Source organism: Rhinoderma darwinii, chromosome 7 (assembly GCF_050947455.1).
Source record: "Rhinoderma darwinii isolate aRhiDar2 chromosome 7, aRhiDar2.hap1, whole genome shotgun sequence".
In the NCBI taxonomy this organism is placed as follows: domain Eukaryota; kingdom Metazoa; phylum Chordata; class Amphibia; order Anura; family Rhinodermatidae; genus Rhinoderma; species Rhinoderma darwinii.
In genome coordinates this window covers 75,350,852-75,368,156 of record NC_134693.1, presented here as the reverse complement: position 1 = coordinate 75,368,156, position 17,305 = coordinate 75,350,852, and the positions used below count along the sequence as shown (strand labels likewise).

The following is a 17,305-nucleotide window of genomic DNA, read 5'->3' as shown; positions in this document are numbered from 1 at the left end:
GTAATCTCGCGAAATCTCTCTGTAAAGGACAACGAGATTACGCTTCCTCGGCTGTAACTACCACAGACAGAGTAACGAAGTGCAGAGATTGTGAATAGACATCCCGTGGTATGTCTATTCATGGTCTAAACACTTCAGTATTGTTAATGTGTTAGTATAAGACAGCACATAAGGATCTAACAGGATCCCTATGCGCTGTGTAAATGAATGGAGAGGAGTGCATGATGCTGATTGGTCAGCGTCATACACTCCCCTGTACAACGCCCACTTGGTCTAAAGTAAAAACACGCCCACTTGGCCATTAAGAAACTCATTAGCATAAATCTAAAATCGCTAATTAAAGTGGTGAAAACAGATCGTTTTTTTAAATAAAAAGCATTGCTGTCACCTACATTACAGCGACGATCTCCTTATATAGGAGATAGGTGACTTATAATGTGGTGACAGAGCCTCTTTAAAATTTACTTCAAAATATGAGGAATTGCTGCTTATGTTCTAAGCCTTATAGCATCCTAGAAAAATAAAAGAATGTTCAAAAAATGATGCCAACATATAGTAGACATATGGGAAATGTGAACTATTAACTATTTTGTGTGGGATTACCATCTGTCTTACAAGCAGATACATTTAAAATAATAAAAATGCGATTTTTTTTTTTTTCACAATTTTCACAAATAAACACTGAATATATCGACCACGTTTTACCACTAACAAAGTCCAATGTGTCACGAGAAAACATTCTCAGAATCGCTTGGCGAGGTATAAGCATTCGAGGAATATTAGCACGTTAGGGTATGTTCACACAGCCTATTTTCGGCCGTTTTTCGGGCCGTGAACACCCAAAAAAAATCGGAATCAGAGCGCCTCCAAACATCTGCCCATTGATTTCAATAGGAAAAACGGCGTTCTGTTCCAACGGAGCGTTTTTCGCAGCGTTTTTTACGCGTAAAAAAACGGCCGTGAAAAAAGTGCAGGACACTTCTTGGGACGTTTTTGGAGCCATTTTTAATTTATTATAGTGAAAAAAGCTCCAAATACGGCCGTGAAAAATGTCGCACAAAATGTCGCGAGTGGCACAAAAAACGACTGAAAATCAGGGGCAGTTTTCTCTTGTAAACAGCTCTGTATTTTGAGACGTTTTTGACTCTGCGTGTGAACATACCCTAAAGTGACACGTCAGATTTGAAAAATAGGCTCGGAGCCTTAAAGAGGCTCTGTCACCAGATTTTTCAACCCCTATCTGCTATTGCAGCAGATCGGCGCTGCAATGTAGATTACAGTAACGTTTTTATTTTTAAAAAACGAGCATTTTTGGCCAAGTTATGACCATTTTTGTATTTATGCAAATGAGGCTTGCAAAAGTCCAAGTGGGCGTGTTTAAAGTAAAAGTCCAAGTGGGCGTGTATTATGTGCGTACATCGGGGCGTTTTTACTACTTTTACTAGCTGGGCGTTCTGATGAGAAGTATCATCCACTTCTCTTCAGAACGCCCAGCTTCTGGCAGTGCAGACACAGCGTGTTCTCGAGAGATCACGCTGTGACGTCACTCACTTCCTGCCCCAGGTCCTGCATCGTGTCAGACGAGCGAGGACACATCGGCACCAGAGGCTACAGTTGATTCTGCAGCAGCATCAGCGTTTGCAGGTAAGTAGCTACATCGACTTACCTGCAAACGCCGATGCTGCTGCAGAATCAACTCGTTTTGGCCGAACCCAGCAAAAAAATTTCCGGTACGCGACGTCAGGAGATAGTCACTCTCCAGGGTGCTGAAAGAGTTAAACTGTTTCAGCACCCTGGACAGTGACTTCCGATCCCAATATACATGAACGTGTAAAAAAAAAAAAAGAAGTTCTGACTTACCGATAACTCCCGGCTTCTTCCTCCAGTCTGACCTCCCGGGATGACAATTCAGTCCAAGAGACAGCTCCAGCCAATCACGGGCCAAGCACAGGCTGCAGTGGTCACATGGACTGCGGCGTCATCCAGGGAGGTGGGGCCCGATGTCAAGAGAGGCGCGTCACCAAGGACGCGTCACCAAGGCAACGGCCAGGAGGGAAGTTCTCGGTAAGTACGAACTTTTTCTTTTTTTTAACAGGTTTCTCGATATTCTGATCGGCATTCACTGTCGAGTGCTGAAAGAGTTAACTGCCGATCAGTTAACTCTTTCAGTACCCTGGACAGTGACTGACGTCGACTAGACTCATCTCTATGATGGCGGCTGCGCGAAAATCACGCAGCCGCGCATCATACACGGATGACACACGGAGCTGTCAAGTGGTTTTTGCGCGCGCAAAACGCCGCGTTTTTTGCGCGCGCAAAAACGCAACGTTCGTCTGAATCAGCCCGAAGAATGAGTGTATGACGCTGATTGGTCGCTGATTGGTCAGCGTCATATACTTCTCTTCACAACGCCCAGTTGGTAAAAAGTAAAAACACGCCCAGTTGTCTATTAAGAAACTAATTAGCATAAATCTAAAATTGTTCATAACTTGCTCAAAAATTACAGTTTTTCAAAATAAAAACCACTGCTGTTATCTACATTACAGCGCCGATCAGCTTATGTAGGAGATAGGCCACTTATAATCTGGTGACAGAGACTCTTTAAGAAAAATTTCTCTCTTGGGGAGGAGCTTAACCCCTTCGCGCACCCAGGAGTGCCATTACATCCGGGTGCGGGGGGTGATGTTTGGAGCGCGATCCATATGCTGCGGGTGTCGGCTGTATTTGACAGTGTACACCCGGGACTAACAGCCGGGAGAAGGGATCGCACTCTCATGGCTGTTTAACCCTTCAAATGCTGCAATCAATCATGACCGCAGCATCTGAGGCGTTGAAAAGAGGGGGCGGCCCCCTCCGACGGCTTATCGCTCTCCCCAGGAGTATGATCGAGGGGGTGACGACGGTTGTTATGGCAGCCCAGGGGCCCAATTAAGGCCCCCAGGTCTGCCTTCACTCTGCCTCTGCTAAGCCCTCCCTGTGGTAGTGCTTAACAGATGCTTGTAAAAATGACGATATACTGCATATACTGCCCCTAAGGAGGCTAACAAAGCATGTGAAAAAAAAGGAAAAAGTTTTTAGTAGTGAAAAAAAATAAATTATTAAAAGTTTAAAAAAAAAACCTTTTCCAATTTTCCCCCTAAAGTAATGTAAAAAATAAAAGTAAACAAAACTGGTATTACTGCGTCCGTAAGTCTGAACTATTACAATATAGCGTTAAACGCGCACGGTAAACGCCGTAAAAAATAAAAATGTAAACCGCCAAAATCGCTGTTTTTTGGTTAACTTAGCTTTAAAAAAATTTTTTATAAAAAGTGATCAAAAACGTATACGTACCACTACAGCTCGTCCCGCAAAAGATAAGCCCTCACATCGCTCAATCGGTGAAAAAATATAAAAGTTATGGCTCTCAATGTGGCGACACAAAACTTTTTATTTTTTAACAAAAAGTTTATCATCAATAAATGTAGTAGAATATAAAAAAACCTATATAAATTTGGTATCACAGTAATCGTATTGAGCCACAGAATAAAGATAAATTGTCGTTTTTACCGCACGGTGTAAGCCGTAAAAACGAAACAAAAAACAATTGAGGAATCGCTGTTTTTTCCATTTTCAGCCCGCAAATAATTTTTTTTCAGTTTCCAAGTACATTATATGGAACTGTAAATTGTACCAAAGGAAACTACAACTTCTCCCGCAAAAAAATAAGCCGTCACGCCACTCTTGACAGAAAAATAAAAAATTTACGGCTCTTGGAATGCGGGGAGTGGAAAACTAAAATGAAAAATAAAAAAAATGGCTTCGTCCCGAAGGGGTTAAAGAGGCTGTCACTAGTTTAGTTTTGCCCTATCTCCTAGCTAATCTAATAGGCGATGTTACACTGATAATGCTAGTGAAAATTGTGTCCCAAAAAGTTTATTATTTTAGAAGTTATGAGCGGTTTTCTAAATATGTAAATGAGCCTTTATTAGACAACTGGGAGGTAACATATAGTTACATAGCTAGGCCCCATGCCCAGGAAAATAAAAACGCCCGTAATTACGGGCCCATAGACTTTTATTGGCCACGGGTACCTTCCCGTATGCTTACTGGAAGAAGCCCAGGCCGTTGAAAAATATAGAACATGTCCTATTTCAGGCCGTAATTACGGCACGGGCAGGCCAATAGAGGTCTATGGGGCTCCCGTAATTACGGGTAGCTACGTGTTTGCACCCATAATTACGGGAGTGTTGCTACGCATGGTACTCAAGCGGTAGTCACTGTCCAGAGTGCTGAAAGAGTTAAACGATCTGTGCTGGATAGAGCATAGGGGCTGCACTGATCGGCAGCAACTCTCATCACCCTTGACAGTGACTACCGCTGGACAGTGAGTTCAATGTGCGGCGCTCACAATATACATTTCTAAGGTTTCCTTCAAAAACCTGCAACAAAAAAAAGTTCATACTTACCCAGAACTCCCTGCTTCTTCCTCCAGTCCGGCCTCCTTGGATAACGTTTCATCCCATGTGACCGCTGCAGCCAATCACAGGCTGCAGCAGTCACATGGACTGCCGCGTCATCCAGGGAGGTCGGACTGGATGTCAAAAGAGGGACGCGTCACCAAGTCAACAGCCGGGGGACGTATGAACTCTTTTTTCTTTCTATCGCTGCGTTCCGCTGCATAAACTCTGCCCGAAAGGGCTGCTCCTTCTCTCTATCCAGCACTCATAGAGAGAAGAGGCTGCCGATCAGAGCTGGATAGAGAGAAGGGGCTGCCGATTAGTGCAATATCTCTCTCTACGTGTAAAGAGAAGCAGAGAAAACGGGTCCGTAAATACGGGTGGAATACGGGCGACTACGGACCCGTACTTACGATCACGGGTCTGTAAATACTGGTTAAATACGGGTGATAAAGCACCCGTATTTACACCAGTATTTTGCCCCATGCACACGACCGTGCTCGTAATTACGACTCGTAATTATAAAGTATAGTAACACGGCCCGTAAAAGAAAAAAATAGAACATGTTCTATCTTTTTCAACGGCACGGGCACCTTCCCGTGAGAAAACGGGAAGGTACCCGTGGTCAACAGAAGTCTATGCGCCCGTTATTTCGGGTCGTAATAACGGGTGTTTTTACGGTCGTGTGCATGAGGCCTAAGGACGGGAAAAAATACGGTCGTGTGCATGGGGCCTAAGTACGATTAAAAAAAGACACTTCCATCAAGTTCAAAGGGAACAATTTCTACAAATTGAGGCCTCATGCACACGAACATAAAAATGCCCGTAATTACGGGCCCATAGACTTTGCTTACGGGAAGGTGCCCGGGCCGTTGAAAAATATGGAACATGGCCTATTTCAGGCCGTAATTACGGCACGGGCAGGCCCATAGAAGTCTATGGGGCTCCCCGTAATTACGGGTGGCTACGTGTGTGCACCCGTAATTACGGGTGCATTGCTAGGCGACGTCAGGGGATAGTCACTGTCCAGGGTGCTGAAAGAGTTAACTGATCGGCAGTAACTCTTTCAGCACCCAGGACAGTGATTACCGCTGGAGTTAATAGTATTAAAAGTTAACTTACCTGCTTCTTCCTCCAGTCCAGCCTCCCGGGATGACGTTTCATCCCATGTGACCGCTGCAGCCAATCACAGGCTGCAGCGGTCACATGGACTGCCGCGTTATCCAGGGAGGTCGGACTGGATGACAAAAGAGGGACGCCTAACCAAGACAACGGCCGGGGTACGTATGAACTTCTTTTACTTACAATTGATCCGTTCTGCTGCGAAAAGTCTGTCCGAAATGGATGCCCCTTCTCTCTATCCATCACTGATAAAGAGAAGGGGCTGCCGATTAGTGCAATGCAATTTTGCAGAGAAAACGGGTCCGTAAATACGGGTGGAATACTGGTCGAATACGTGTGACAAAGTACCTGTATTTACACCAGTATTTACGGGAGGAAAAAAACGTTTGTGTGCATGAGGCCTAACATAGGAGCTAATATTTTTTTGTTCTAGGGAATTATCTAAACCAGGGTTCTCAAACTCGGCCGGGTAAGTGGGCCGCATATAGAAAAAATGGGAAGTTGACGGGCCGCATTACTTTCAAATTTGATACAATACAAAATTATTGTTAATCAATTAGTTATTTGAACTACTATAACACTATATTACTAGAATAATAATACTACATTACTATAATAATACTGAAAGGTTTAAAATTTGAGATATTTCTCCACGTGCTTATTTCAACAATCCAGCTTTCCAGTTTGTGTCGCTAAATGCAGTCCGGCGGCTCAGTTAGCACACGTCAAGATTGGGCAGCCCCTTTTTAGATAGTACCGCAGTGCCCTCTGGATAATGCAACACACCCCTAGATAAGGCCACAGTGCCCTTTGTAGATAATGCAACACAGTGCCCTCTGTAGATAATGCAACACAGTGCCCTCTGTAGATAATGCCAGTGTCCTCTTCAGAGGCGGTCACACACCCACTTGTAGATAACGCCACAGTGCCCTCTGTAGGAGGCTGCCACAGTGCCCTCTGTAGGAGGCTGCCACAGTGCCCTCTGTAGGAGGCTGCCACAGTGCCCTCTGTAGGAGGCTGCCACAGTGCCCTCTGTAGGAGGCTGCCACAGTGCCCTCTGTAGGAGGCTGCCACAGTGCCCTCTGTAGGAGGCTGCCACAGTGCCCTCTGTAGGAGGCTGCCACAGTGCCCTCTGTAGGAGGCTGCCACAGTGCCCTCTGTAGGAGGCTGCCACAGTGCCCTCTGTAGGAGGCTGCCACAGTGCCCTCTGTAGGAGGCTGCCACAGTGCCCTCTGTAGGAGGCTGCCACAGTGCCCTCTGTAGGAGGCTGCCACAGTGCCCTCTGTAGGAGGCTGCCACAGTGCCCTCTGTAGGAGGCTGCCACAGTGCCCTCTGTAGAGGCTGCCACAGTGCCCTCTGTAGAGGCTGCCACAGTGCCCTCTGTAGAGGCTGCCACAGTGCCCTCTGTAGAGGCTGCCACAGTGCCCTCTGTAGAGGCTGCCACAGTGCCCTCTGTAGAGGCTGCCACAGTGCCCTCTGTAGAGGCTGCCCCAGAGCTGTAGTCCCAGGCAGAGCGCTAGTAGGCTCTTCCTGGGACTCCAGCTGTGCTCCTGACATCACTGGGACTCCTGCTCTGGGGAAGCCCCTGACATCATTGTCAATGTATGGACAGCGATGCCAGGGAATTCCACAGAGTCCCGGAGCAGAGCCGACACCAGCGCTCTGCTCCGTTCTGGGCAAGACCCTGACACACTGTCCATATATGGGCAGCGATGTCAGGGAATTCCACAGAGTCGCGGAGCAGAGCCGACACAAGCGCTCTGCTCGGGACTCCGGCTCTGGGGAAGCCCCAGACATCGCTGTTCATATGTGGACATCGATGTCAGGGAATTCCAGAGTCTCAGTGCAGAGCCGATACTAGCGGCTCTGTGTCCCGCAGGCCGCAGATGACATCCCCACGGGCCGCGTGCTTGAGACCCCTGATCTAAACCATTTTTAAAGCCATCTACTGTCCCTGCTGTGACAGCTCCTGCGGTGACTATTCCATAGATTCACAGTTCTCACAGTAAAGAAGTCTTGTCGCCTCTGCAGATTGAACCTTTTTTTCTCCAGACGGAGGGAGTGCCCCCTTGTTTTTTGAGGGGGTTTTACATGGAACAGGATTTCACCATATTTTTTGTATGTGCCATTAATATATTTATATAAGTTAATCATGTCCCCCCTTAGTCGTCTTTTTTCAAGGCTAAATAGGTTTAGTTCTTTTAATCTTTCCTCATAACTTAGATTCTCCATTGCCCCTAATTAGCTTCGTTGCTCTTCTTTGTATTTTTTCCAACTCCAGGGCATCCTTTCTATGAACTGGAGCCCAGAACTGAACTGCATATTCTAGAGGAGAACACCAGCGATTCTCCTGAGGTGGAGCTCCCTCACAGCCTCTGACGCTGTCCTATCAGCATGAAGCTGCTTCACACAGATCATTTCACACAGCCATATCTCCGACTGTGGACCAACTAGAACAGTGGTGGCACATGAAGGAGAAGATTCTAATCTTTCATATGCCACCATCCTCGCAGTTCTAGCTGTGAAACAACCGGAGGTATCACCAGTTAAAGACGCAGTCGGGAATGGGAATTGTATATGTATATAGCATACAGCTTCCATTCCCACCTGTTTTAAACTGGTGATTTCTCTGGTTGTTTCACAGCTATTAGCAGTATAAAATTGCTTTAAAAGAAAAAAAATAAATAAAAATCTAACATGGTTTTTTTAGGAGAAAAAAAAAAAAAAAAAGTTGGAGTGCAAAGCTGAACTTAGCCGTTAAATGTGTACAGCCCAACTAGTAATATGTATAGATATCTTTGCATATTTCTGAACTAGTTATAGCAGTAACATAGCATATAAATTTGGTGTTGCCATAATCGTAACTACCATCAAAACAAATTTATACCACACTGTGAACAATGTAAAATCAACACTAAAACAATCGCAAATTTCCTGGGGTTTTTTGCTGTTCAACACATTTCACGCACCCCAAAATGGTGCCATTGAAAACTACAACTCATCCCGCACACAACAAACTAGCCCTTATGGCTTTCAGAATGAGGAGATAAAAATTAAAAAAAACACTGCATCCTTAACCCCTTCATGACCACCAAGGCGCCTTTTCACGGCGGTCGCTAAGGGGCATTACCAATTTTCAAGAAACAAGGCAGCACGTCCAAAAATAGGCATTTTATTTACCCACAAATGCGACGTTTCAGTCCAGCAGGACCTTTCTCAAGCATCGGAAATGTGCTGCCTTGTTCCTTGAAAATGGTTGTTTCCATTTGAGGAACCTTGGATCCGGTTCCTGTAAAGGCTTGCACCCATCATATTACATCAAATATTCTCTCCGGTGCTGTGATCATCTTCCTTTCTTCAGCTAAGGGGCATTAGGCTAGGCCGTTGTTTTTACACGGCGGCCCAGTCTAAGCTCTACACGGGACAGTGCAGGCTGGAGCGGGTGCTCGGCTGTCTGATGACAGCCAGACTCCTGCTCCAATGGTAGCGATCGAAGTTTACTTAGATCGCGGCCGTTTAACTCGTTAAATGCTGCGGTCAATAGCAACCGCAGCATTTAACTTGTTTACAGAGGGAGGGAGCTCCCTCTCACCCATCGGTGACCCACAAATGCAATCGCGGACCTCCAATGGGGTGCCATGGCAGCTGGTGGCCTGATAAAGGCCCTCAGGTCTGCCCTGGGTATATGCCTATTAGGACGTGCCTTTGCCTGTCAGTTTTAAAATGACAGCCAATAATGCTTTGGTATACTAAGTATACCAAAGAATTATATCTGCGATCTAAAGATGGCATAGTGAAGTCCACTAGTGGGACAAAAAAAATAACTAACTAATGTTAAATAAAAATGAATAATAAAGATTACAGTAAAAAAAAACAAAAGTGGTTTTATTTAGTAAAAGTGTACAAAAATTAAATAAAGTACACATATGGTATCGCCGCAACCATAATGAACCAAACAATAAAAGTTAACATGTAATTTAAACCACAAGGTGAACACCAAGAAAAAAAAAAAACACGCAAAACTGCTATTTTTTCCCATTGCCCCCCAAAAAAAGTCAGAAAAAAAAGTTCATTAATAAGTCCCATGTACCCCAAAACAGTACCAATCAAGACTACGTCTCGTCCTGCAAAAAACAAGCCCACATATCACTACAGTGACGGAAAAATAAAAAAATTACGGCTCTTGGAAAGGGACGATGCAAATATAATATTAGTTCAAAGGAGTTTTTATTGTGCAAAAGTCGTAAAACATCTCTACGATATGTGAGATCGCTGTAATCGTACCGACCCAAAGAATAAAAGGAAGTGTGTTATTTATGCCGCACAGTGAACGGCGTGAATTTAAAAACGCATAGAACAAGGTCAGCATTTCAGGTTTTTTTTTTCTATTCTCCCCACAAAAAAAGTTAATCAAAAAACGATATATACCCCAAAATGGTGCCATTAAAAAGTACAACTAATCGCGCAACAAAACAAGTCCTCATACAGCTATTTGGGCGGAAAAATAAAAAGTTATAGCTCTTTGAATGAGACTATAGAAAAACGCAAAAAATAGCTCGGTCATTAGGGCCTAAAATGGGGCTGGTCACTAAGGGGTTAAGGCCCAAACAAGGGGTTTTCCGGCATTTATAATTGATGGCCTATTCTAAAGGATAGGTCATCAATATCAGAACACTGGGGGTGCGATTCCCGACACCCTCACCGATCAGCTGATGGATACGGCCGGGTTGCTCATCACTGCGGAATCTTCAGTGCTTACCCGGCATCTGTTCATACGAATGGGAATGAGACTACAAACCCAGGCAGTGTCGCTACAGATGTGTACCACTGTGTGCCTAGAAACTGGGAAAAGGCTGCAGCGGGGGAACGTCACAGCCCTATCAGCTGATTGGCAGTGGTGTCAGGAATCAAACCGCCACCAATCTGATATAAAATGCCCAGAGAGGCCATGGCACTCACTGGAGTGCTGAAGCACCTGACATAGTGATGTCCATAGCCATGCAGCGGTGTCTTCTACTGCAGTGCAGCCTATTCAAGCGAAGGGGTCGTCTGAGCTGCAGTAGTACCGAACAGAGCAGCATGGACACGGGTGTCAGCTGTGACCGAAATAAAAGGACTGGAGGTCTCCAGCTGGTTCCACTGTCCCTTCAATCTTGTCATACACACGGGGTGCCTATACCGAGGATGTAAAATCCCAGAAAAAACCTTTAAAGGGAACCTGTCACCAGCATTTCACCTATTAAACCGACTATACCTGGTGGTAGTGGGTTAAAAATCATTTCTATATAACCTATAATTGTCGTCTTAGTCGGCTCTGTAGCTTTAGTATTCAGTGTTTTAGTGTTCCCACATCGTATGCTAATGAGCAGAAAAGAGTCAGATCTTCTCTTGAAAAGAGTCAAATCTTCATTTGAAAAAAGTCATATTTTCATTCCTCAAGTCTTTCCGCGTTTCCCCGGCCTCCTTACTTTTGATTGACAGCTCGTCGCCTTCCCCCAGCATACACAATCCCGCGCTTGTGCATTGATCTCTTCTCGTGTGTGCGCACAAAGGGACGCCGGATTATTACGATAAAAAGCGCAAAATGTTTGCAGACCGTTATTTACAGTCGGGGGAGGAGTTTAGGAGAGGGGATAATGGCAATTAACTTTTGATAGCAGTGGCCAGTGAGGGAGAAGTGAAGTTCAATAGGTGAAATTCTGGTGACAGGTTCCCTTTAAAGGCTTCATACAACTTTAAAAACTATTTTTATTTTTTTATAAAATAGTATCAGTATACAACTTTGTAATTACGTTTTGTTTTTTTTTATTAAAAAAAAATTATTATTATTTTTTGAGATACAGCTGCTTTGTATCCTGGATACATAGAATCTGTATCGTGCTCTGAAACCTGTATCCATCAGGTCAGCGGAACTGACGGGTTCAGTGACAGCGGGTCCTGCATGATCCACCTGTAATCGATCACATCTAAGTTATGAACGTAGATGTGATGGGTAAAAGCACGATCCTGCGTGTCAGAGACATGCAGCACCCGCCGTCACTGAACCCGTCAGTCCCGCTGACCTGATGAATTCAGTGCATGATACAGCTGCTGTGTATACGGGATACAAAGCAGCTGTATCTCAAAAGTAAAAAATAAATAAATCATAAAATGTAATTACAACGTTGCACCAGTCACCCCAACACAGTTTTATTTATATATAAAAAAAAAAAAAAAAAAGAAAAAAAACTTTTTCAAAGGGTACATAGCCTTTAAATAACAGTCTGTTCACACTGGCATCATAGCTTTTGTTTTGACAGAATCCATGATTAATGCATTATGCTCAGTTATGTTTGAGGCTATGCTCACGCTAAACAAAAAACGGCTGTAAAATGCAGAGCGGTTTTCAAGGGAAAACAGACGATTTTCAGCATCAAACATTTTTTGATGCGTTTGTTGCGGCTGTTTTTGGAGCTGTTTTTCTATTGACAGTGAAAAACGGCTCAAGAGGTGGGTGACATGCACTTCTTTTTACTGCCCATTTTTTTTTACACGGCTTATTGTCAAACGGCCACGTAAAAAAACACCCCGACGGAACGAAACGTCATTTTACCCATTGAAATCAATGGGCAGATGTTTGGAGACGTCCAGCTTCCGTATTTTTAGTCGTTATTCGGGGCGCTTACGGACTGAAAAGCAGCTGAAAATAAGTGAGAACATACCCTTAGAGTTTTTGCTCATTGACTTGGGATGGATCCGTCATGGTTTCGGGGTTTATTTGTTCACTGAATGTAGTAGTGCAGCACGCTACACTATCCTGACCATGAGAAAGTAACAGATACATATATAATATTTTACCTAAGCTGCTCTGCAGAGATGGATCCTCCACCCCGCCGTTTGTCTGCTTTGTCAATAGATACTGAAAGTCAGAATGCATTCCAGTCCAGTGTACAGAACCACGGAAAAGGAGGCCGCAGGGGCTGGACAAGCTTCATACGGCAGCATCACATATATTGGCGACTCTGAATTGGAAGGTACAGCTTCGATAAAAGGATGATCAGATTAAAAAAGGGCATTACCATTGCCGGCCATATATTAGTGACCACTCGTTCATGGGCAGTCTGAAGGTCACGGTTCTGGACGACAACACCATAAATTAAAGTGACAGATCGCCAAACGATATCTACCTTTAGACAGCGTCCGTCACGCTTGTGTCACAAAAAGGCAGATGGCCCGCCAAAATCTCTTAAAGCATTAGTATGGCACAACACAAGGTGAGACACGGGAGAAGCCAAGGATGACCGCTGCAAATGCTGAACCCCAAATATGTAGTACCACTATAGAACTAATGTATTTCGGCATGTTGCGCTGTAGTCTCCTTTCCAGGCCTATGTACCAATAGCACATGTGGCATGACAACAATGGAAGGCAGTGCTGTCAGCATGTTGGTTGTGGGTTTTATGCCCAGGTAAAGCATGATCTGAGCGCTCCCTGATCACCAGCCTCTTAGTGACAGCTGCCCACACTACTAGAGACAAGCTGTCAGTCAGAGGCTGGTGGGGGCAGGGTTCATAGACCTGCATCATAAAGGGTAATAAACACTTAGGACATTAAACATACTTGATGATGAAGTAATGTGAGGACACGAGTAAGCGATTCATACGTGGGCGGAGAGCCTGCGCCAGGCCAAGTAATGAGGGTGAATGATGCCGATAAAAAGGATGATGATGCCGCTCACCTCGGCCTTTGCCACATTGGCTCCTTTCTTCTCGTTCTGCAGCAGCAGCCGGTAACTGAACTCCGTACAGCTCTCCTCTGTGGGGTCGGTCAGTGACAGCTCCAGCCTGGTGGTCTTCTGGGGGCTCTGCTTATTGTCCTCAGCTTTACAGTTGGCCTTGGCAGGACAGGATCCGGCCTCCCTGACCGTCGTGGAGGAAGTGGCTGATTCTCGCTGCGGCCGTTGTAGCGAGGTCTGTGGCGGAGGCCTCTGCTGCATACCTGGGAGAGGTGGACAAGCTACCTGGGGGCGTTGGGCTGGTGACGGGGTCGGGGTATTCCGCTGCTGCTCTGCTATCAGGCTTCCTACAGTCTCGCGTGGCTTCACGGGTGACAGACTAACAAACGGGACCCTGCGCGGCTCCGCCATTCTTCACCTACACGAGCACCTCCTGCGAGACCACTAAGTCAGAGACCTCTAGACCGCTGCGCTTGTTCCTTTACCACAAGCCCGTGTAGCCGGGAGCACTGGTGACGGCAAAACTCCTATGTCCTGCTCGCCGCCACCAGCTCCGTTACAGTAACTATCCAGTGAGTCGCCGCCATCTTGGACCCCACATAAATAACAACAGGGCCGCTTTCCAAGGCGCAAGCGCTCAAAGGTCGCCGACTATGGGCGTTAGTAGAACGTCATCGCGTAGTTCATTCGGACCGCTTTGCATTTGTTTCTACGTGTTGACGCTGCCTCCTGACGTAAAAAACCGCGTCCGTTGTCATGACAACAAAGACGCCGCGTTCTTTGGGTGTTGAAGTACCGACCGTGCCTGCAAGCACGGCCGGCCGCCGACTGACAGCCGCATTTTCGGGCCGTGCTCCCATACAAAGTATGGGAGCACGGCCCGCAAAATGCAAAAGAACGGACATGTTCCATAATTCCCGGAACATTTCCACAGCACGGACACCCTTCCGTAGTGCTACGGAAAGGTGTCCGCGTTCAATGAACGTGAGGCTTAATTCAGACGAACGGGAAAAGCACGCGCGTTACACGGACCTATATTAGTCTATGGGGCCGTGCAGACATGTTCGTGATTTTTACTCAGCGTGAGTCCGCTGAAAAAAAGTCACGACATGTCCGTTCTTTGGGCTTTTTGCGTGAATCACCCACCCATTGAAGTCAATGGGTGCGTGAAAACCACGCATGTCGCACGGAAGCACTTCCGTGCGAACAGCGTGATTCGCGCATTAGCTGTCAAAAGTATGAATGAAAACAGAAAAGCATCACGTGATTTTCTGTTTACAAACATCCAAATGGAGTGTCATAATGATGGCGGCTGTGCGAAAAGCACGCAGGCGCGCATCATATGCTGCTGCCACACGGAGCTGTTAAGTGGTTTTTGCGTGCGCAAAAACGCCATGCTCGTGTGAATCCAGCCTGAATGGGTCCATTTTTGCGAAACCGCAATTGCGGTCCGCAAAACCGGAGGTTTTTTACGGTCGTGGGCATGGGGCCGAGACTTGGATGACTGTGCTAACAGATATTAACTCTTTCAGGACAAAGACATTTTTTTATTTTTTCGTCATAACTTTTTCTTTTCAGTGAATAGAGCGGTGTGAGGGCTTTTTTTTTTTTGCGGGAGGATTTGTAGTTTCTATTGACACCATCCAAATTAACATATAATGTACTGGAAACTGAAAAAAATATCTTTGTGGGTGGAATTGGAAAAAATTGTGAGTTCTCCGCAGTTTTTGGGGTTTCGTTTTTACGTTTGTCACGGTACGGTAAATCCACGGTATTCTGCGGATAAGTATGATTACGGTGATACCAAATTTATATAGTTTTTTTATATTTTATTACTTTTAGGCCTGATTTACACGAGCGTGTGCGTTTTGCGCGCGTAAAAAACGCAGCGTTTTGCGTGCGCAAAAGGCACTTGACAGCTCCGTGTGTCATCCGTGTATGATGCGCGGCTGCGTGATTTTCGCGCAGCCGCCATCATAGAGATGAGGCTAGCCGACGTCAGTCACTGTCCATGGTGCTGAAAGAGTTAACTGATCGGCAGTAACTCTTTCAGCACCCTCGACAGTGCATTCCGATCACCATATCGAGTAACCTGTTTAAAAAAAAAAGTGGTTCGTACTTACTGAGAGCTTACCGGCCGTTGTCTTGGTGACGAGTCCTTGGTGACGCGCCTCTCTTGACATCTGGCCCCACCTCCCCTGATGACGCGGCAGTCCATGTGACCGCTGCAGCCTGTGCTTGGCTTGTGATGGGCTGCAGCTGTCACTTGGACTGAATTGTCATCCCGGGAGGTCAGTCTGGAGGAAGAAGCCGGGAGTTATCGGTAAGTCAGAACTTTTTTTTTTTTACACGTTCACGTATATTGGAATCGGAAGTCACTGTCCAGGGTGCTGAACCAGTTTAACTCTTTCAGCACCCTGGACAGTGACTGTCTCCTGCCGGGTTCGGTCAAAACAAGTTCGGCCGAACCCGGTAAACTTCGGTTCGGTCATCTGTAAGACACTCCGTTCGGATGTTTGTAAACAGAAAAGCACGTGGTGCTTTTTCTGTTTACATTCAGTTTGACAGCTCTTGCGCGAATCACGCAGTTCGCACGGAAGTGCTTCCGTGCGACCTTCGTGGTTTTCACGCACCGATTGACTTCAATGGGTGCGTGGTGCGCGAAAAACGCAGATTTATAGAACATGTCGTGAGTTTTTTTCAGCGCACTCACGCTGAGCAAAACTCACAGACTGTCTGCATGCCCCCATAGAGTAATATAGGTGCGTACGACACGTGTGAAAAGCACGCGCGTCGCACGCGCGTATATTACGCTCGTGTAAATGAGGCCTTACAAAGAAAAAACTTTTTGTTAAAAATGTTTTGTTTCACCACATTGTGAGAGCAGGAACTTTTTTCGTTTTTCATTGATTGAGAGGTCTGAGGGCTTATTTATTTATTTTTGCGGGGCAAGCTGCAGTTTTTATTGGTACCATTTTTTGGTACTTTTGATCACTTTGTATTACGTTTTTTTTAGCGCTATGGTGACCAAAAAAACAGTGATTTTGTTTTCTTGAATAAAAAAATTAAGGCGTTTACTGTGCGATTTAAATAATGTTTATATTGTAATAGTTTGGACTTTTATGGACGCAGCGATGCCAATTTTTATTTTTTTTTTATTTTTTATATTACTTTAGATGAAAAATGGGAAAAGGTTTTTTAAACTTTTAATATTTTTTTATTTTTCTTTCACTACTGAAAACTTTTTTAAACTTTTTTTTACACTTTTTATTAGTCCCCCTAGGGGATTTTAAAGTATTGCAGTATATTGTCATTTTTACAGGCTCCTGAGGCAGGGCTTAAAGGGGTTTTCCAGGGATACAAAATTTCTGTTTTAACCCCTTAAGGACGCAGCCTAGTTTGGGCCTTAAGGCTCAGAGCCCATTTTTTAAATCTGACATATTTCACTTTATGTGGTAATAACGTCGGAATGCTTAAACCTATCCAACCGATTACGAGATTGTTTTCTCGTGACACATTGGGCTTCATGTTCGTGGTAAAATTTGGTCGATATATTCAGTCTTTATTTGAGAAAAATTGCAAAATTTAGAGAAAATTTAGAAAAAATAGCATTTTTCAGAATTTAAATGCATCTGCTTGAAAAACAGACCATTATACCACCCACAATAGTCACTAGTTCACATTTCCCATATGTCTACTTTAGATTGGCATAGTTTTTTGAACATTATTTTATTTTTCTTGGGCGTTACAAGGCTTAGAACATAAACAGCAATTTCTCATATTTTTAAGAAAATTTCAAAAGCCTTTTTTTTAAGGTACCTGTTCAGTTCTGAAGTGGCTTTGAGGGGCCTATGTATTAGAAACCCCCATAAAGCACCCCATTTTAAAAACTAGACCCCTCAAAGTATTCAAAACAGCATTTAGAAAGTTTTTTAACCCTTCAGGCATTTCACAGGAATTAAAGCAAAGTGGAGGTGAAATTTGCAAATTTCGTTTTTATTTCTGAATTTCAATTTTATTCTATTTTTTT

At 44.8% G+C, this 17,305-nt stretch overlaps 1 protein-coding gene across 2 annotated transcripts in view; it reads right to left on the bottom strand.

Annotated features, from left to right (window-relative positions):
* The window catches only part of UBN2 (ubinuclein 2), a 150,646-nt gene extending 136,703 nt beyond the window's left edge, over positions 1–13,943 (bottom strand). For both annotated transcript variants that reach the window (XR_012850009.1, XM_075833556.1), the window contains exon 1: positions 13,279–13,943. Coding sequence is in view for 1 of the 2 variants with exons in the window: in XM_075833556.1 (XP_075689671.1) it covers positions 13,279–13,686 (408 nt within the window). In the remaining variant the exon portion in view is untranslated. The remainder of the gene's footprint in view (positions 1–13,278) is intronic.
* Positions 13,944–17,305: the final 3,362 nt, after the last annotated feature.